The sequence below is a fragment of the Mercurialis annua genome, linkage group LG7 (assembly GCF_937616625.2).
Source record: "Mercurialis annua linkage group LG7, ddMerAnnu1.2, whole genome shotgun sequence".
Lineage (NCBI taxonomy): Eukaryota > Viridiplantae > Streptophyta > Magnoliopsida > Malpighiales > Euphorbiaceae > Mercurialis > Mercurialis annua.
Genome location: NC_065576.1, coordinates 8,640,024 through 8,662,071, shown reverse-complemented (window position 1 = coordinate 8,662,071; position 22,048 = coordinate 8,640,024). Strand labels below are relative to the sequence as shown.

Sequence of the window (22,048 nt, the reverse complement as noted above, 5' to 3'; positions counted from 1 at the left end):
AATTGTTGTGTTCGTCAGAGGGGATTTCATCAGAAGTTCTCCAAATATCACTAATCTTGAAGTTACTACTATTTTGCATGGCTGCATTAAAACGATAATTCAGTAACTTATAAATGAAAGGGGTAGAGCTGAAAATGGAAAATGAAATAAGAGGGATTTTTGCTAAAAAAATTATGTTGAGTCACTAACATAAACTTTTCAGATTTTGAGGTTTATGGTGACATTTTCTCGAATTTAATTGATATAACATTGCTGATTGGGCCATGGCTTTAAGCCCAAATACCACACTCCTTTTAGATCCGAGTCCATTACTCAAAAACGTATTCAATATTCATCTCCTCCAAACAGCTAGTTCTAAACAAACTCAGTGAGGCAAAACAACAAACACATGGCGGGCAGACTAGTAAGAAGAGTAGTCCACTTCCCCAACCTCCCAATCAAACTCCTTATGCCAAAAACCTTCGACAACATCCAAGAAATAGCCTTAAAAACCATCCCTTCAGCTACCAAAATCGAAATTAAACGCCTACTCGAATCCCTATACGGATTCGAAGTCGACAAGGTCCGCACACTTAACATGGAAGGCAAGAAGAAAAAACGAGGTGGCTTACTTATAGCAAAGCCAGATTATAAAAAAGCCTACGTTACTTTGAAAAACCCGCTCTCGATTTCGCCTGATCTGTACCCGCTTCGGGTTATCGAAGACGAAAAAGAGCGGATGAATAAGGCGAGGGAGTCGAGTATTGTTGATGATGGTGAAGGGAGAAGGCATTGGCTTGATGATAGACAGAGGTATAAGGAGGAGACATTTGGGAAGCAGAAGAGAAATTCTCGAGACGGCCGTCGCGGTTTTAATGGTAATGGTGGGGGTGATGGTAATGCTGATGTGAAGTTTCCATGGACTAGCATGAGGAATACTTCTAGGTAGTGGTTTTTGTTAATTTTTTTAAGTTTTGGTTGTTATGAATTTGTCTGGATGTTTAAATTTTGTTTGGTGAATTCAGTGTTTCGTGTTGAATTGTTTTAGTTAGTAATGTTTAGACTATGAAAAAGTATTCAGCTGTCACTTGTTTCGGAAAAATAATCGAGTTCTTGGAAAAGCATAAAATGTATTATAGTTGTTGAACCCTGAATGTATGTTGTTAGTTGCTAATCCTACTTGCTGTGTTTCTGATGGATTTTTGTTTGTTTGATTAACTAGCAACTTAATTATAATAGTGATATTTGAACTTGAGTTATATCTTTAGCCTAGAAGTCTTCTCCTTGGTCTATCTGGACCTGCAAAAGGAGGTATATTGATATAGGATATTGGTGGAGTAACCAGGTTGCCTAATTAAAATTTTAAATAACCTTGAAAGAATGGGTTTGGAGTCTTAGAATGATAATTATGGTCATCTCCCTTCTCCTTTAGTTCCTTTACTTGGGATTTTCAGTTGTCATCTCGCCTTCTTCTAGTATGTATGTTTAACAGTTTCTCCGAGACTTCTGATGATGGAATCAGAATGGCTTCTGATATTATATGGTTTACTGCTTGTCATCTTGCTGGGTAAGGTCAACTCTTTCTGCTTTCGGGTCTTCAAACTTTCAAGGTTCTGATATAGAATTCGTCTGTTTTGCAAATGATCTTTATCTTCCAATTTCCAACTAGTACATGGAATCTTGATTATTCAAGATTAGCATTTGGTGCTTCTATGATAATGCAACATAAACAATTGTTACAGGCCAGTCTAACTGCCTTTATGGTTGCTATTATGACAAGATACATAGGTTAAGTTGTGAGGTGTGATATTTTTTTCCCCACAAACACCAGTGTAGGCTTCAAGAATATGTTATTTCTTGTTCCGACTTCAGAGTGTAGACTGTCAACCCAGCACCTCCTGCTTGTAAATAATATGTTGAACTGGATCTTCAAAGTCCAGCATCTTGATGAAAAATGTTTTTGCCATTCTGCTTGGTCACACTGGAAATATTTGAAACTATTTTCATGAACATTTTGCTTAATCCATTAGTTATGAGTTATCGCTAATGGTTATGGTTCAACTAACCCTGAACATTGAATTTTATTTAAGTGCTTTGGTTCCAAGGCAATGAGTAGGATTATGATAACTTTATATAATTTTTTTTCTTGCCGAACTCCTGGACAAACGAAGGAGTTTTGTAATAATTTTAAATGAGCAAAATACTGGAAAACATGATATCTACGTGCGATCTAAGTGGGGCCTCTAGGACTTCATTGCTCTTTTTTCCCCTTTTCTCTTTTATAAATTATGATATGGATTCTCTTCTTCTGACTCTGCCACTTGATGTATTTGCTGGAGTGGATCTCTGCTGTCCTTCTCTGGTTTCATCTCCATCCGTTTTTCGATTGAAAAGAGACGATTTCCTGATATTTTTCCAATTAAGAGTCCATGCCAATGTATTTCTTTGCTTGTTGTTTACCTTTAAATATTCATGTTGCAGTTCAGAGTAGTCTCTCTGCAACTCTGCCATCTGTGCCTTTATATTCTGAAGTTCTGTTTTAAGCGTCAGAATTTCCGTTTTGGTTGATGTTTGGCTCCCCTCCTGTTCTGAGTTATTACCACTTGTTGCTGGCTCTTTTCCTCTCATTGCGGCCCTCATCTTTACTTGCTCTGAAAACAAAACCTGCATGTCCATTTTTATTCTTGAGATGAGAATTATCATTTTTCAGAAATTTAATTCTCGAGTATTCATGTCTTGCCATTAGTATGTCATTTCTTCAACACATGTCTGTTCATTTTCTCCGAGTAAATATGGCTGTCTTATCTATGTTTGTTTAATTACATGGATGAAAAATAAATACATATTCTTACTAGTTTAAGTAGTATTTGCTTTGAAGAACTTCATTAGAAATATTATCTGGTAGCAGCTTAAGGTTTTGAACCAGCAACCTTCTGCTCATGTGTTATCTAGAACATCTGCAAATTACTGTTACAATTTAAAACATTCACTGTTGAACTAAATTGTCACTCCTATTTCCAATGTTTTATCACTTTCTGTACACTAGCTGACATGGTTTAATGTAAATTGTTTTTTTGTTCGACTGTTAGGTAGAGAGTGTTTAGAGATCCTAAATGCAGATTTGAAAGCGGTTTAGAATAAAAGTAAGGTTAATTGGAAGTATAAACACTTCAAGTGTGTTTTTCATTTATTTTAATGATTAATATAAATGCACAATCCAAAATCCATAGTCTTGCCGCTCATTGTTGTGTGTAAGGCTAACTTTATAGGTTGAAATGTCACTTTTTCTGTTTATTTGATCTGTGACTCTTTCAATATCTGTCATGATGGAGAAATTAGGAGATAGATTGCGTAATTATTTGTGAGTGGAAGTAATTTTGTTTATTGGTAGTGTTGGTTATCCTGGCAAGCAATTGTTGAATTCATGGATGATGGATTTAGGTTTTGTATTTTAAAACTTTACCTGAATTACAGTCCTTAGAGGCAACCTGTCATTTTGTGCTGCATGCACGCACGCATCAAGTGATAATTTCTCGCAGTTCATAATTTTGCATAGCTTTTTCCGGTCATGCTCAGAGAGTGAAGGATGAGTCTGGAAAGGGCAGTTTGATGATGTAAGTTTGCATAACCAAAACTATAGGGGAGAGAGAGATAGCTAAAAGATGGCAAACCTTGAGGTAGGTATCAATGGCTCTATAAAGACCATCATCACATGTTCGAGCATTTGCTGGAAGTGCTTCTGCCAATACTTGAAATTTGGTAATGCAAAGATTTGGGTCCCTTGCAATTTCAGCTAGGTAACTGTCCATGAGCCTGCTAACTTTTGATTTCCCTGACATTGGTTGCAATTGTTGCTGGTCTTGTTCATGCATCAAAAAGTATTCCAAAATTCGTTGTACCACTTCTACGGCATGCATTGTGTTCTGTTCGGATTGTCTGTTATATATGTGTATGAAAATTAGCTGGTTTGAGAGATATTTTTGTTTTGATCTTTTCTTACATCAATTTTTATGCTACGATAGAAAAATTTATAATGAGAGAAGGAAGGTAGAAGTCTTACTTCATCATTTTTCCTTGATCTTCAGTCTTAAAATTAGGAATCATAAGATCATTAACACTTGCATTTTCCAACGTCAGCCCCACTCTCTTCTCTAGCTCAGAGATTAATGCTTGTGATGCAGAATAAACAATGGCCACCTTCAACATCTTCAGCAAGAACTTGCATGGGACAGCTTCTTGTTGAGGGGGAAGCAGGCTTATTATACTTTCAATAATGGTTTTTTGCTCCTTGCTGTGTCTGACACCCTCACCTTCATTCCTATCACTCAAGATACAGAACTGCAACTCATTTTTTCCATAGCCATAACCTCTTAAGCCTTCGAATTCCACATCAATGCCTGGCAACCATGTAGATGCATACTGCATTATGCACTTACCTGTGATCTCTGGTTTTGTTCCTTTAGCCTTTATTGCATTTATAGTTCTTGTAAAATGATCAATTTTTAGGGTTGCCACATCATCAAACCACCATCCTTCATTAACCACGTCTTCGGTTGCTGAATTGTCTCTAGAAGCTTTCCATGCGATTGAGTCGCAACATCTTCTTATAATTTGGAGATTTTCTGCCCATGGAGATAAAGTTTCGCAGGATTTAAGAACAGTGATGGTGTCTTTCCATGAACTGAGGACTACAAATGTAAGAAAAGCTTCTGTCTTCGAGATGAGGTTTCCATCTTCAAATTCCTCACTCATCTCTAGGAATTCTGATGCACATCTCAGTGCAGCTATGTTGTTAGGGTTTAGGTCCCATGGAAGACCATAACAAAACTTTAGAATGATCTCAAATGCTTCTGGTCCCCCTGGGAAGTTTTCGAGTTTGAGTTCATACCCAAAATTTGAAATTGAAGGTTGAAGTTCTAGACGACCTATATAGCCACACTTTGATACCAAAGGGTACTGTCTCAGGACAGAAAAAAATGCAAGCATTAGCAAATTATGACTTTCTTTGTCTAGAAATGTCACTTGATATGTGTGTTCGATTATCAAGCAAAGAAGATAGATTAAACCAAAATGAAGTACATATATATATATTTACATGTTTAAACTTGAGTGAGAAATCAAGAGAAGTTTCTGATTTTCTATTGAACATGAGTTACCTTGTGAACAGTAAAAGTGATGTCTTGAACTTGAATGGAAAGATCTGTTGGAATTTGTGAAGTAATAAACCTGCGTGATCCCATGACGGATAGAGAAAAGACGAACATGAGTGAGATGATATACACAAAATGCTTGAAAAGAAAAACTGAATCTAGTAAGAAATATGACATGCTAAGGTGTTCTTAGTTTAGCTTAGGCATTTCTTTAGAAACAAACAATGCTATAACTTTCTTTCAACAGAACTAGCTAGTGGTCATGGAGCCAATTCTAAGTGCTGGTATGAAAACTCTAGCTAGTTAGCTGTACCATGAGCGTCCCTTCTTTTCAAAGCTTTCAGCCATAGCCATTTCTTTAATTGGAACTATGCTGCTTTGGTTGTAACTGTGATCATTACCATCGGAATTGCTGTCCGAGCTTTGAGACAGGACTACTTGAAGAGATTTCATGTCTACTTTAGTTGCAGATAAATTAAGAGTAACACAACTTTTTACTAGAAATGGTTATGAAATGATAGTGTGGGGACTTTGTCTAATTATTGCGAAAATTTAGTCTGTGGCTAGAATACGAGTACTATTAAGTCAGTTGGTGAGTGTTGATTACTTTCAGTCTTTGTAAATCAACTTACTGGTGTGAGATTCGATTATGATCACTCATGGTTTTTGAGATTGTTGTGAACAGAATGTTCGCCTTGACGGGTCAATTCTTAACCACGTATTCAGGTATTGAATCCGTGGAGTTTTGTGTGGCTATAAACTCTGACCTGAAAGTGTTTCTTTCTAGCATTTAATGTGTCTGCAGTTTTGCATACCCTGTTATTGTCTTTATTGCCTGGACTTATTGATAGGGGGACAGAAAGCATTTCTTCTGTTCCTTATTTGAGCAAATTGCCATGTGTGTTCCTTATTTATTGCATTGGCACGTTGAAAATCACCCAGATAATATTTCGGGGTTTAGTTAATATTCCCGGCGGAAATTACGCCAGAACACAGACAGAACTTTGCCTTCCCTGCGCGGACAATAAAATGGTTAAATGAGTGCTTGTTTTGTGGGCATGTGTGCATGATCGTGTTGTGGTGCATATCTTTCACTTGATCTGTTGGTTCTGACTCATTTACACAGCATCCATGAGCTCAATCAATCATTAATTGAGTGGTTATATTGATTCGGATGAGAAGATCATCTAGTGATTGCTTAAGAAATGATAGGCTTTCAACAATCTGTGTTTTATGAAATTGACCTGCAGTTTGAAGCTGTCCATGTCGGTACAGGATTGTGACTTATCACTTGATCAGTTGATCTGTTTGTAAACTCGTAAAATCGTGCAAATTAGGTCGCGATTTTAACAACAATGTGTGCACTGGCTAGAGATTGAATGTTAACAAGAATTACTACTTTCCTTACTGTCATCTTTCTAGCTTAAAGATTGGATCCTGAGTTGTTAGTAATCAGCATGTGTCAGCATGTGCAATCCTTGATCTTTGGTTTGGAATTTACACAAAGTTTCTTCATTTTATTATTCTATCTACTTGCTAATCCTCTTTGGCTTGTTACACTCAAATAGGTTGATTAATAGTTTTTTATTATTATTATTTTAAGGAACTGAATAATACCCATAAAAGCCATTTTTTCCTCTAAGAAAGCATAGCCACAATTGATTTTTCAAAAGTTGAAAAAGCATGTGTTGCCTTTTTTTTTAATGCTTTGTAATTAGTGTTGCCTTTTTTTTAATGGTGGTTTCGTCTCTAATTTCACCTTTTGAAAAATCAAAAACAAAACTTAAATTATTGCACATGTAAAATAATTAAGAAAGCTTTTTGAATAAGCTTAATTACTTAAAAAAACTCTCACCTTGTAATATTTTTTTGTTTATACCATGATCTAGGAAAAAGTTCATTTGTACCCTTTTTTTGATTTTTTGTTTTCAACTCTACCCTAAAGCACTAAATTAAACTTTTTTTATCTAGAAAAGGCTTAAAATAATCCTTCATTTTTTAACTTATTTGTATTTTTTCAAATAGAAAAAAGATGATATAACCCTTCAATTTAATTGTTTTTAATATTTTCATCTTTTAATTAATTAAATTGTCAAAAAATAAAATTTTGGGGTACAGTTGAAAACGAAAAATCAAAAAAAGGGTACAAATGAACTTTTTCCTAGGTCAGGGTATAAACGAAAAATTGTTTCAAGGTGGGGTTTTTTTAAATAATTAGGCCTTTTGAATACTGATAATCTTTTTAATTTCTTTTTACAGTAATTTATGAGATTATTCTCAATTAATTCACAAATTTTGCTTTAGTTTCTTAACAAAATATTGTTTCAAAACCTAATTGAGTAATTGGTTCATGGAAATTAAAATTTAAAAATAAAACATAAAATGTAAATATATAAGAATCACAAATATTTAAAAGTTATATTAAAATTATATCAAAAGTGTGTTTGGTTAAAATGAATCTTACAATTTTGATAGAATTCATTTTGAATTTCATAAAATTGTAGGGAAGTTTAGGTATTTACTCCAAAAATAAAAATATTTACATTTTATACCTCAACACGGAAAAGTTATAAGAAAATACCTCATGTTTTTTCCAGATTTATGTTTTTACTCTCGGTATTAAAATATTTATGATTTTACTCCGTTATCATCTGGTTATCTTAAACACTTATGTAGTTTATTTTTTTCGTAGGTTATCATACAATTATCATAACCTTATCATACTTCATTATCATCTAATTATCATACTGCAGTGTTATGATAACGACATGATAATGTAGTGATACTGACATGATAATCAGACATTGTTTTATCATAACATAATCATAGATATTATCATAACATTATCATCTAGTTACCATAAATATTATCATCTCGGTATCATATGATAATATTATGATAACGACATGATAATATTATGATAACGATGTGATAATCAAATATTATTTTCTCCAGAAAATCATTTTTTTCTTGCAGTGTTATGATAACAACATGATAATATAGTGATACTCATATGATAATCAGACGTTATCTTTTAAAAAAAATCATTTTTTCTGCAGTGTTATGATAATATTATGATAATGCAGTGATACTCATATGATAATCAGATGTTGTTTTTTGTGCAGAAAATCGTTTTTTTCAATCATAAAATCGTTTTCATGCAGATTTGTAGATCTAAAATTGAGAAAATCAAAGGATAATTTATTTAGATATAAAAGTTAATATAAATCGTAATAATCACCACGAATTTAAGAAAAACTAAAATCAAATATGAAAAGAACGACGGAGCGACGGTTGAGTGATGGCGGAGCGACGACGGCCGATGAAGGAACGACGAAGAAGAAGAGAAGAAATAAAGAAGAAGAAAAAGAAGAAGAAGAAGAAAAATGGCGAAGAAAAGCCAAACAGAGAAGAAAAGAAGAAGAAAAAGAAGAAAGAGAAGAGAGGAGAGAGGAGAGAGAAAAAAAATGACAGTTGTCATTTGAGAGTAAAAAAATTATGACTAGAGTAAAATAATAATAAAAGTTAGGTATAATTATAATATAAACATCTATTAGAGTAAAAAAATAAAAACAATAAAAGGTTGAGGTATTTTTTTTATCTTTTTTTTATTGAGGTAGGAAATCTAATTATTTTTAAAAATGGAGTATTTATCCTAATTTACCCAAAATTGTACTCCCTCCGTCCCAATAGAGTTGTCCACTTTGAGAAAAAAATTTGTCCAAAAATACTTGTCCACTTTCAAAAAGTAAATAATTTTTACATTCAATTTTTCTATATTACCCCTATTTAAAATCCACTAATAAGTAAATTGAAAGTGGACCCTATATTAAATAGGGGTATGAAAAGAAAAGTAAGGAAAATTTTATAAAACCCATGAACAATAATTGCTTTTTTTAAACTGTGTGATAAAGGTAAAGTGGACAACTCTATTGGGACAGAGGGAGTATTTCATTTGGTTCATTAATGAAATTTTATATTTTGACTTCATAGTATTACTTGTACATAATTTAAATTCTAATGAAAATTAATTAAATTTGAACATAAATGATCATGAAGATTAATCATTTTTGTGTATATCAATCAAACGACATGAACTTTTAATTTTTTATTGATTTTAATATATGAAAAACGAAGTTTTTTATAAGCTATACTGATTAAATCAAAAACAAATAGCATCTCTCTTAATCTATTAAGTGACCAATTCAGTATTCATTACAACTTACAAGTGTAACATTCAATCCCAAGTCATTGCTAAATAATCATCAAGCTTTTAGTTTTAATTATTGGATAATCACCTCATCATACATCTCATCTTCTGAGTAATTCAATGATTAAAATCTTACAAATGTATTTTGTTTATTACCATAATTCTATGGTCAATCCATTAAGAAAGTAAGAAATATAGTTTGCACAAAAAATAAATTAACCAATATCTTGCATATGTTTATTTCCATTAAAAAAACTGTCAACAGGTACTAAAATTAATCATAAAAAAATATTTAATAAGTTCAATTGGATTAATCATGCTTTGAAGTTGGAAGCCTGCTCAAATGTGGTTTTACCGTGAGGACCGACTATAAAAAGAAAATTGATTTTTATCCTTTTGACAATTACCTAACATTAGCTCAAAATGTTACCTTGATTCGAATAAACTGTCTAAATAAAATTAACTTTCGAGTGATCCAATTAAAAATAAATTTTGTAGTTTATCATATGTGATAACGTAGTTAGTAACTTAAAAAAAGCAAAGCAGCCTCAACGAGATAAGATCTCACTAGATTAGGCAATTAGGGGACCCGGACCAAGATACCTTCATTATGAAATATACCGAACTACCACCTTTAAGCCAAGACGAGCTAAGCGAACCACGGTATCTCGGTACAAGATGCAATCAATGCGACGAACGAAGTTCCCACACTAGCTCAGCCCAAGGTCTATATCCGCTATTACTTACACCGAGCTATCAACTCCCTAACAAACTTCTTGAGACCACAAACATGATCTAACACACAAAGAATGTTCTCGCATCGCGTATCTCACTCGATATTCGAGACGCAACGAGAAGTTGTCACATCAGCTAACAAAATCGTGGGGACCAAAAGAAGAGAAATAATCAGCTGTGGTAGGTTTGCACGAGGTGAACCTATATAAGGCACCTTATGTGCAAACCCTAAGGTACTTATTCTTTTACCCTACACCTTCTTCTTTCTTTCTTTTCTTTCTCTTCTTTCCTCAAATACTCACTAGACCGTCGGAGCGATTTGCCGGTGTTCCCTACTAGTATTTCGTCTAACATTGTTTGTTCTTAGTGCCTCAGGTTCCGTAGACCAGTGCAATCGGCAGTGATTTATCACTTGGCGCCGTCTGTGGGAAACTTTTTTAATATCCCCAGTTTTTGCTTGGTTTCAGTTGTTTTTCTGGTTTCATATCTTGAACAATGGCGGATGATACTGTCTTTGAAAGGGTAGAGCACCCAGGCTCCACTAGAGTTGAAACTGATGTTGTTGATGGTGGTTCAACTGGTGGTCGGTCCTCAGTGATCACGAGGATAACACCTCCGGCCAATATCCAGTTTGGAAGTATGCGGGCATCTGGTAGTGGAACTGGGTTTATTCCTTTGTATGGCGTGGAAAACTACCCGAGACCTAATCCTCAGATACCAGATTTGGGTCATCAAGTGTTGTTAACACCCGGAGCCACGATTCCTCAGAGTTCCTTGCACTATAGTTTGCCTCCCACGCAACTAACTTTTCCGGTAAACGCTACCGCGATGGCGACTGGAACAGGAACAAACCAGGTGACTGAGGTACACCCGGCGGTGTTACATGCGCAAGAATATGTAGATTATATTGCTTGACAGATGCAACAGGCCCAACAGATGCAAATGGCTATTTTAGCACAATACTACCCGGGATATGGAGCACCAGTTACTCCGACCATGACTCCACCGTTATAGCACGAGGAGCAAACAGCACCAGGCCTGCTGCTGGCGGTGTTAACATTCTGGAAGGTGAAGACTGGAATGGTCATGTTCCTCTTAGGGAGGGTCTGGGAAGGGAAGTGCCAGACCCGGTGGTAGACCCTCTACGGGTTGTGAGAACGGGAGTTCCACCAGCCAGGCTAGACAATGCATAAAGTGTACATAGCTTGGGGGCAGATCCTTAACCTCAGAAGTCCCTAGGGGATAAGGTAGCATGCCTTGTCCAGGTAGAATTAGAGAAACAGAAAGGAAACAAAGGTGGATCTCGGCCAGCCACCTTGATAGGGATTGGTAGTCCACTATGTCGAGCTATTCTCGATGAGCCTTTCCCAGATAAGTTTAATCTGCATATTAATTGTTATAACGGAAAATCAGATCCCATGAACCATTTAAACTGTTTTCAGGTGACCATGGGCGTATAAAGCATTTCAGATGCCTCTGTGTGTAAGATTTTTCCAACGACTCTTAGTGATGCTGCTCAAAAGTGGTACGAGAACCTGAAGGAGGGATTTATTGAAAGTTCCCAAGATTTGGCTGTAGCATTCAAAGCACACTTTGTTCTGAGCATCCAGAGGAGGAGAAAGTCTAGTGATTTGAAGAAGTGTTTTCAGAAGTCCGGGGAGAGCTTGAAAGATTTTATAGCACGGTTCAATGAGGAAGCAATTATGGTGGAAGATCTCATTGATGATACGACCATAGATGCTATGAAGGATAATACTACGATGAATGCTTTCGTAAAAATTGCTAATGTGGACACCGGAATAAATATTGTTTTGGCGTACACATCGACATTTTTTGACGGAAAATTGTTCAGTGTTTCGATTTGCCAAAATTGAAAGATGGTGTTAAAATTGCTAAACACACTAATATTTTTGATTTTTAAGCAATTATACCTTTTTTGTTAAAAAGCTCAGACAGATAATAAGGCACACAAACACCTTAAAATGCAAGATTAATAGCATAAAAACATAATAAAATGACTCGAGTAAATAAGAGTATTTTACTCCTATCATTAGGACTGTGAGTGGTTAGAGAGGTTTAGAATATAGATTACATAATTATAATGTAAATTCTGTATTAATTAATGTACGTCATGAAAAGGTGGCTAAAGGGCTATTTTGGTGCCCAGAAGTATCAAAAAAGGGCTTACAGAGCCACAAGGGTTTGAATATGGACAATTTAGTTCGTTAAAATTGCAAATTGAACCATAAACTTCTAAGGCGTTCCAATTGGTCCAATTTCTCACACTTCTATTGTGACTTTTGGATTTTTATGGGCTATTTGCGGCTAATTACGCTTCAACCCCTCAAGTTTGTCATTGTGCATTAATCTAACCCACTTGAATTCAAACATGCGCACCGCTAGCTCGTCACTTAATTGGACGAGTTACTCTAAAAATCATTATTGCACGCTTCAGTCACTTATCACTTTTTACCTGTCAGGAAAATAGATGTCTAAAATACCTAAAAGGTTTACAAAAATACGAAATAAGTTTTCACTTTTTACGTACTGTATAAGAGATTTATTGTCAATGTATCAAAAATGTATTCAATTTGCAGTAAAAAAAGTATATAAATTATATAGGATTATTTAATTTTTAGATAAAGTTAATTTTTTTACTAAATATGTATTTTTATAAAGAGGAAATTACACCATTTACCAAAAAAAATGAAAATAATTACAAAACTACATGTTGACTTTTTTTATTTACAAAAGTATTAATAATATTTACAAAAGTACAAAAAAATAAAAAATAATATCAAACATACGGTGTATACTGTGGGTCTAATGTCAGTATACTAAAAACTAACATTATATCAACATTATATCAATATTATACCAACATTATATATACTGAGATTTTATTAATATTAAATAAAAATTTACCAAAATTACATCAAATCGTTTACTAAAAATTAAATTAATAATATACCAACAGTATACTAAGAGTGTACACATTAAAATATACTAAAATTTTATTATTACATCAACATTACACCACATCACATACTAAATATTAACCTAACAATATACTAAAATTATACCAACAATATACAAATTCTCTAGTTCATTACCAACTATTGTGAAAAATACATATAAAAAAAATATACATGTTATCAACTAGAAAAAATATATAAAAATTTATAATCGATATACCGAAAATATACTAAAATTATACCAATAATAAACCAAATATTATTTTTAAATTATCTGATTTATAGTTTTAATATTCCAAAATTATACCATAATTATACCGACATTATACAAATCGTACTTTTGTAATTAATTTTCATTTTTTGGTACTTTTGTAATTAATTTTAAATCAGTCGTATTTTTGTAAATAAAAAAAGTTTACAGGTACTTTTGTAAATATTTTTAAAATTTTAGGTACTTTTGTCATCGTCCCTTTTATAAATGAGCAAAGTTTGACAAGCCCAATCCATGATACGCGATAACAAGATAAATGGAAATATAAAGGAAAAACAGTCATTTATGTCCTTAAAGTTTGACTCGAGGATCAAATAAGCTTTCAATGTCCGAAAAGATTCAAATATATTGCCCCTAACGTCTTAAAAGTTGAACAAACAGGCTCTCGGATTTGACAATCAGGCCCCTTACGTCTCATTAATAAATCAAAATAGGGGCCTCGTTGTTCACTCTTTAAGACATTAGAGGTATATTTGAACCTTTTTGAAAGTTAGGGGCTTATTTGATCCTCAAATCAAACTTTATGTGCATAAATGACCCTTTTTCCAAGTATAAAAGGAAAACGAAAAAAGAAAAATGTTTTTTTAATACCAAAACGAAAAGCCGTTTTTGACTGATTAAAGCCGCGTACTGGAAGGTTGGCGGTTTCTCTTGGATCGCACATATAAATACCTTCAACTCAAAGTTCTCCATTTTTTCCTTATTTTCTCCCATTTCTTCTTCTTCTTCTTCCCCCATAGATCAAATCAAATCCAATCATTTTTGAAAGAGAGACGAGAGATTTACAGATCTACAGAAATTCAATCAAATTCACATAAAATAAGAAAAAATGGCGACAGTATCACCATTGGCGAAATACAAGCTGGTCTTCTTAGGAGATCAATCAGTGGGGAAAACCAGCATTATTACTCGTTTTATGTACGACAAATTTGACACCACTTATCAGGTTTTCTCTTTGTTCTTGTTTGTATTCTTCATTTTTAGCATTTAATTTTCAAGTTTTGAAGGAAAATTGAAGCTGATCTTTTTATTGTGATGTTAACACAGCTTTTTTTATTCAGATCTATTGATTTGTGATTTGTGAAGCTGATGATTGTTATTGCTAATTGTTATTTTTTGATTTCATTGCAGGCTACGATTGGAATTGACTTTTTGTCAAAAACAATGTACCTTGAAGATCGCACTGTTCGTTTGCAGCTTTGGTAATTATCACTCATTTTTCTATTTATTTTTTCATTATTATTGCCTTCTAATCTTCATATTATTCACCTAATTAAGTCATTTCGTTTCTTTTGATTTTGTTTTGTTGTAATACCATTGAGCAAGCTTGCAATTTCTTTTTTTGGCTTAATGGCTTAAAAAATCATGGATTTTAGCATGTTTTGCAATTTTTAACACGAACCTTCAATTTTGGCAATTTAATACATGAACTATCATTTTTTTCTTACAATTCAAAACCTCGAGCAATTTTTCAGCAAAAAATTGCTGATGAGGACACCAGAATAATATTATTCTGATAAAAAATTGTTCAGTGTTTCGAATTGCGAAAATTCGAAAGTTGGTGTCTGATATTACCATAATTGAAAGTTCATTTTAAAATTGCAAAGTTCGTGATTTTTAAGCAATTGGGCCTTCTTTTCATTAGTGTTTTGTATAGTTAGATTGCAGGTGATAGTAGTACTCCATCTAATGCTTACTTCAATTTGTTTCCTATGCATTTGCGGACATTTTTCTTGAAAAGCTAATGATATGGCCTTTGATTTTTATAGCTGTCTTATACCATGACATTCACTCTTGAAGCTGTTTTATCTTTCCTTTTATTGTATTGTTGTCAACTGAATAATGTCTTGCGATCTGTTTGGTGATTGAAAACTTAGGACTCATTTTACATATATATCCATTTTATACTTGCATATCTAGCTATTTTTTGAGATTCCTTGATTTTTTTGTTTTTTTTGGCAGGGACACTGCCGGGCAAGAGAGATTTAGGAGTCTGATACCTAGTTATATCAGGGACTCCTCTGTCGCTGTAATTGTATATGATGTAGCAAGTGAGCTGTCTTACCTTAAATCATGTTTTCTTGGACTGTTTTTTTGAAATCTTTTCGACATTGAAACTTTTGCATACATGTTCAAGCATGTATATGGACAGCATAGCTGTCCTGGCCAGTAATTTGTCTAGAAACTAAAAAGAAATAAGTAAATGATGATAATTAATTAAATAAATAAATAAATAAGACACATAGGAACAAAACAGGGCTTCCAAAAGTTATAAGGTTCCCACATGTTGTACTTATAAATAATGCTTTTTTTAAAAACTAAAATGAAACTACAAAAAGTTGATAATCATGTGCATTCAGAAGCCTCTCTGCACGCTCCTCTTTCTTCTCTCTCAATTACCTATGTCTTATGGAAGGTATTTGCATGTTCATGTGTTTGCTTTTATTCCTTGGAACTCTTTAGTTGTCAAAAAAGAAGAAATTTAATATGTTATGTATACTTCGCCTTATTAATATTGTTGCTAAAATGTAATTATGCAGATAGACAATCATTTTTGAACACTTCTAAGTGGATTGAGGAGGTACGAACAGAAAGGGGAAGTGATGTCATTATAGTCCTTGTTGGCAACAAAACCGACCTTGTGGATAAGAGGTAGGAGTTAGCTCATGAAAATATTTTGATGAATGATCATGCTTTCTGGGGTGTCGTGTTTCTGCATCACGAGCAAGAAACCAAAGGAACTGTGATGGCAATTCCACTTTCATCTGTTTCTGGAGTTCATATTCTGTTTTGCTTTAATTGGTTGTTTATGGATCAAACAGGCAAGTGTCCATAGAGGAAGGAGATAACAAGGCTAAAGAGTTCGGAGTGATGTTTATAGAAACTAGTGCAAAAGCAGGATTCAATATCAAGGTGACAATCTATTTTCCAAGTTAAATAGCTGAAGTTGTAGCCATTGCAAGATGATGCACTTTCTTTTGTTCTTGTTATGGATGCTTAGTTTGTTTTCTTTTAACCTTTGAATATGAATGGCAGCCTTTATTCCGGAAAATTGCATCCGCCTTGCCGGGAATGGAAACACTGTCTTCAACAAAACAAGAAGACATGGTTGATGTGAACCTTAAGCCTTCTGTCAATTCATCCCAGAATGAGCAGAAAGGCGGCGGGTGTGCATGTTAGAAATTGTATAACAGAGGTTGAAGCACTTTCCATACTCATTTACACCTAATTGATACAAAGTAAAATGTGTTTATATGAAACTACTGTGACAAAGAAGTGCGCTACAGAATGATGCTCTTTGTTTCATATGCCGTCGAATAGCGATGGTGACAAAAAACCGCACATCTAATCCAAGATGGTAAACCAGAAGCTTGGTGATACCTTTTATTTTTCCAATGTTATTCTTCTTTTTTTGAACTTTTGATATCTCTTTTTTCATTGCACTGAACAATTTCATAGAGTGTATTGTCACAAAACTCAGACGAATATTCCTAGCTTATTGTTTAACGTTTTATGGTTGTAGCTATAGGTCATGTATGTATACCATCTTCTTTTTTTCTGAAATTGGATGGAAAGGTATTCAGGTTAATTTACAAGCTCGACTCTGTTCCTTGTTTATCTTTTGGATTTATTACGCTTTGTAGGAAAGCAATTACTAAACTTTAAGAATATGATTTTACAAGGTCAGAAATTACCACCTTATTTTTGGTTCAAAATATAACCTAATTTGTTTCAACGACATTCTATTTTTATTTTCAAAAATACCTTTAAATACCTAAAATTTTATATTTATAATTTATTTCTCTTCCAAAAAAAATTATTTCATTTATTTCTCATTTCAGCATTATTCATTTCAACATTTCTATTTCCTGCAATATAAATTGAGTGTTTCTTGGATTTTGAGTGAGAATGTGTAGATTTGATTAGCTTTAAGCCAACTCGGGTATGCGAAAAACTGAGTGGGAACATTGCTAAAAAGAACAAAGGAAATACAAATGGTAGAAACTGGAAGAAGTTATTTACAGAGTGGGAATAAATGATGGAACAAACTGAAGGCCTCAACAGAAATTCTTAGTTACAAATTTCAGAAAAACTGCTTCAATCATGCACCGAAAGCCACACCGTTAGATGTTAACATAGCCATCGGCAGTTTGTCTAACTCTCAGCGTAAGATAAATCAGTATCAGCGTCCCCAAACTTGACCTGCATCAATAATTTAACAAAACCAAACATGGTAAGCATGATTTACAAAAACATAAAATGACTCCCTCTTCACCATCTTTCTGTTTCTATTTTTGGACGCCATCTTAGTGTGTATCATCCCACACAGTTGTAGTTTAGAGGTGTGCATGTGGTTCAAACCGAACTAAACCGAACCGAATCAAACTAGGATTTGATTTTCTATTTTACACACGAACCAACCAAATTTATAAGAATTTTCAAATTGAACCAGTCGGTTCAGTTAGACTACGAATGAAATAGAAGATTAAAGGTTGGGCCATTTTTTCGATTCAATTTCCACTTATAGAAAATGTACTACTAAAACCTAGCCTAGCTAAAAACTGATTGTTATAATCTTGAATTCGGTTTGGTTTGGTTTGATTTCTGCACACCCCTGATTGTAGCAGGCACATTAGAGATGAAAGAGTACATGATATCAAATGGTCAGATCATATATTGCAGGACAGCCAGCTGAGATGAAGTGCTCTATTTGCAGGTTAGCCTTGCTTCATCTATAATATGAGGAATAATAGCCTAAATGATAGACTCGATGTGCAATACTATATAGTGTAATCTAATGGCGTAATCTTATAATAATAGAACTAATATGTAATCTCAGGCTCAAGCCGTCACGAAAAGGTGCAAGATTCCATTAAACAGAATGCTAATGAGCCAATTCAATCAGGTTTCATCCAAAGGACACACTAGCAAGTATTAAATCTTCACTACCTTATTTAATGAAAACTTATTTAATGAAACCTTATTTGTAAGATGATATATATCCCCATTCCTCATACCAATAATTTCTCATAAAAGATTGCAGCCTTGCATTGTACTTCGCTTACATATATAGGCACATCCCATGATAAGATATCTGTTAACCAACAGGACAACATGATAACAACCATAGCTAGTGTCAGCCTATCAGGGAAAAATCGTAAGTTGCTTAATGCTGAACCTTCTCACTGTGAATGCACGAAGCAGTGATGGTGACTTAAGAGCCTAGTCTAACTAATGGTGGTTTAAATAATTGGGAGAAATAAACAACAATAAAAGACAATCGAATAGAAAAATATTTAAAAATAAAAGAGAAGGCCATTTACTTGTCTCTAATTCCTTGTGAAGCAAGAAACTTACAAGATTGAGAAAAAAAGAACAACTTTCCGTGAATCAAAAGATGCTGCACGCTTGTATTTTCTCCATCTGTTATTTGGCACATCATGAACCCTTTCATTGAATGACTTCTCTGTTGAAAAAAATTCAGCAAAAGGCTTATTTTAGTAGATGCAGATAAAATATATATGCTTTTTACTAATCAAAAAAAGACTTCAAATAAACTTGCAAACAATAAACAATGTGATGGTTTTTATACACAAACTGGTTAATATCAGGATAACAAAGAAAGCCTGGGTTATGCAGAACATACAATTACAAAAACACACTTTTTGGAAGGCGCATTTGTGACAAAATCATTGTAGAGATTCAGCATAAAAGAAAAACTGCTTCTGTAGCAAACATTCTTTAAAAGCAAATTTTCTGCCAGATTATTGCAACATATCTAGATTTGCACATGGCAAGTAGTATATAATGCTTACATACGTTTAGAAATCAAATTCATCAAAGTTGAGCTATGATCTGTCAAAAGTTGCATCAATCTTCCACGTGTTTTTATGCTTGCTTGTCTCTGCAGTACCCCCTGCAAAATGACGTAATTCAAATGACAACCGAACTTTAAAAAATTTGGCATCTAACATAAGTCTTTTGTTATTTACTTTCAATGATTGGTATTTAAGAATCCTTCATACTGTTCTTTACACAATAGGGAAGAAGGACTTACTGTTAGCAGACCTTCCGTTTTTGTACTTCCAATAGTTTCATCAACGGCTTTCACTTTTTCACAATTTTCCATCTCAATATCTATATCAACAATACATGGCGAATAAGCATCTGGACTTTCCATTTGTAAACCAATGAAGTTCTGGCATTTCAGTTGTGGGTCTAAACACATCTGTTTTTTTGGTGAAACAGGAAGTTCGACAAAGCTTAAAAAGGCTAATTGTGATGTACAAATTGGATTGGTTTTATCTTCCTCGGACAACATTGAAATACTATAGAGATCTTGGCCCTGCAAAAGTAAAAAAAAGAAAGAAAAAAAAGAGGAAAAGGTTAATGGACGTGTGACAGAATGCAAGTCTTAAGAACAACTAAATTCCCATTAAATCTAACAAGCACTCACTGGGAATGACCAGATGAATAATCAGCGCAAAGTTGGACTAAGTACATCTATTTATCACCTATTCATTTGATGTGGGAATAAAAAGGGTCTAGGAATCTCCATATACTAATTTCATATTTAGTCACAAAGATTAGGCACAATTATAAGATTGAGCTCTCATAATTAGTATTCAGAAGGTTGCTTCATACAAAATCAGCCTCTTTAGCCTCTTTAAAAGAAAACATAAAACTAAAAGAGAGGGATATAAGAGGAAGATGACTGGTGGGGATGCCATTTTGTTTCTTGCAAAATAGTAGACACGGATAGCAAGAAGTCTAGTCCCATTAGATGCTTTTACATGATTGCCAAGTATACTGTAAAATGTAAATTATGATTCTGAAAATTATTTCATCATACTAACTTCAACTTATGGATATTTGATCAGCTACAGGAAACTCTAAAGATTGACAAAAGGAACATTTGTTCTTGCAAACATAAGAAACGTGATCGCCTTCCTAAAAGAAGTTACTGTATGGCAGTAGCAGCAAACTTGGAACAGAAATAACCATAGTTTAGTCAGAGAAACTATAGCCTATTTGCATGGTAAGGAAACAATAAAGACATTAGGATTGTCATGGTGCATCTGCATGTTCATATTTAAAATGCTTTAACTTTAAATTGACATGCGACCCCCATTTATTTTAATAGCGCCGATATGAATATTAGCATTTCTCCTAGCTAATTGCAACTGGAAACAGGGTTTGAGGGAGTCAAACAGTAGTTGCAAAGCTATATATAAGTTAAATCAACTATTGTACTCCTTGGTCAGCTTGTGAGACCAATAATTGGTACTATGCCAAAACAATAGAAACAGTATGCTTCGGGAGCAGATTTCCGCTAACCGTAAATGTTATCGTAAGATATGACTTCATTTGATTATGAGTTTCTTACATGTATCCCTGGCATGGCATAGTAGCTAAAGTGCTTAAAATTATAAATTGCAGAGGTAGGAATTCCTTTTAAAAAAATTAAAAACATAAAAAAGAAATTAAGGTTGAATGAATAGGCAACATAAACATTGATTGACAAGCAAGACATACAGGTTTGTAAAATATTTTGTTAATTTGCTCCAACTCAATTGGTTATTTAGAATGTTTTTTCGTTAAAAAGAATTCTAACCAAAAAAAACTCAACCAAACAAACAAAAAATTTAAATTAACAAAATCAAAAAATAGAAAACTTACATTTGAAGTGTGAAAGGAGCAATTATGTTGAATTGGAAAAGAAGCATCCTCAAAAAGAATAGGCACAACATCTGAGAATACAATCAAACACAATCAATTAACCAACACAACCAATTTACAAAACTAAATCTTAATCAACAACACAGAAATGCATTACCTAGAGTACATTGGTTTTTAAGGTCATCATCAAAACTGGGATTTAATATCTGAAAACAAGAATTAGCAGCACCAACAACAACCGGCAGATCCCCACCACCACCGCAACTTTCAATTCCCTGCATTGATACCCAAATCGAAAACCCATTTGTTCAAGAATCAAAACAAGTACAAAATGCAGCAAAATTCATGAAAAAAAAGAGAGATTAAATCGAACCTGGTCGAAAGAAATAGCAGCCATTGGAGAATGGGAATTGAAAGAGAGGGATAGAAAGATAATGCATGTGATGTGGGTGGACGAGTGAGTGAGTGAGTGACTCAGACTCAGTGAGCGTGTTGGTTATAATATAGAGAGAAATAAAAAAGTTTATAAATTTATCAGAAAAGCTGCTGATCATGACATTTTTGATCTCATTACTACTGCCCCAACCTTATGTTTTCCTCTTTATTTTACCCAACTGCCCTTATCTTCTGCACTCTTTATTTTCTTTTGGCTGAAGGTATAAAACAATCCCTGAATTTTTTTTAGAAAGTATAAAACAGCTCTTTAACTTATTTTGGATATATATCGACCCTCAAACTTTTAAAATTGAACAAAAAAACTCTTGCATCCAAAATCTCAATTAACTGATGACGTGGCACATAGGAAAAAAAATTAAAAACAGCCTTAATATTTACTAATACTTACCAATTTTATATTTATAGTTTTTTTAACTATTTTCACTCTTTTTTTATTTAAATATCTATAATTTAATAAAATTATAAATTAAAACCAATCAAAATTCATTAAAACAACTGAAATCCGATTAAATCAATCGAAACCTAATTAAACACTTTGAAACACAATTAAGAATAATAATTGATTTTTTAGTAGTTTAATTGGTTTTTGATG

General features: G+C 33.5%; 4 protein-coding genes across 4 annotated transcripts; 2 read left to right on the top strand and 2 right to left on the bottom strand.

Annotated features, from left to right (window-relative positions):
* Positions 1-296: 296 nt before the first annotated feature.
* LOC126654577 (uncharacterized) lies at positions 297-1,174 on the top strand. Its single transcript, XM_050348493.2, has one exon. The coding sequence runs from the start codon at positions 389-391 to the stop codon at positions 926-928; it is 540 nt and encodes a 179-aa protein (XP_050204450.1). The 5' UTR covers positions 297-388; the 3' UTR covers positions 929-1,174.
* Positions 1,175-2,058: 884 nt separating this feature from the next.
* On the bottom strand, positions 2,059-6,493 carry LOC126654574 (BTB/POZ domain-containing protein DOT3). The gene is made up of 6 exons (XM_050348486.2): positions 5,443-6,493; positions 5,136-5,205; positions 4,040-4,935; positions 3,651-3,915; positions 3,443-3,571; positions 2,059-2,643 (listed from the first exon to the last, which is right to left on the bottom strand). The coding sequence occupies exons 1-6, from the start codon at positions 5,580-5,582 to the stop codon at positions 2,266-2,268; spliced, it is 1,878 nt and encodes a 625-aa protein (XP_050204443.1). The 5' UTR covers positions 5,583-6,493; the 3' UTR covers positions 2,059-2,265.
* Positions 6,494-13,960: 7,467 nt separating this feature from the next.
* LOC126654710 (ras-related protein RABH1e) lies at positions 13,961-16,842 on the top strand. Its single transcript, XM_050348658.2, has 6 exons — positions 13,961-14,266; positions 14,452-14,522; positions 15,283-15,371; positions 15,861-15,972; positions 16,143-16,233; positions 16,357-16,842. The coding sequence occupies exons 1-6, from the start codon at positions 14,150-14,152 to the stop codon at positions 16,498-16,500; spliced, it is 624 nt and encodes a 207-aa protein (XP_050204615.1). The 5' UTR covers positions 13,961-14,149; the 3' UTR covers positions 16,501-16,842.
* A 424-nt stretch (positions 16,843-17,266) lies between these two features.
* On the bottom strand, positions 17,267-21,572 carry LOC126657659 (uncharacterized). Its single transcript, XM_050352380.2, has 7 exons — positions 21,374-21,572; positions 21,158-21,275; positions 21,001-21,071; positions 19,379-19,666; positions 19,141-19,237; positions 18,679-18,787; positions 17,267-17,523 (listed from the first exon to the last, which is right to left on the bottom strand). Exons 1-7 carry the CDS (start codon positions 21,395-21,397, stop codon positions 17,445-17,447), a joined length of 786 nt encoding a protein of 261 aa, XP_050208337.1. The 5' UTR covers positions 21,398-21,572; the 3' UTR covers positions 17,267-17,444.
* Positions 21,573-22,048: the final 476 nt, after the last annotated feature.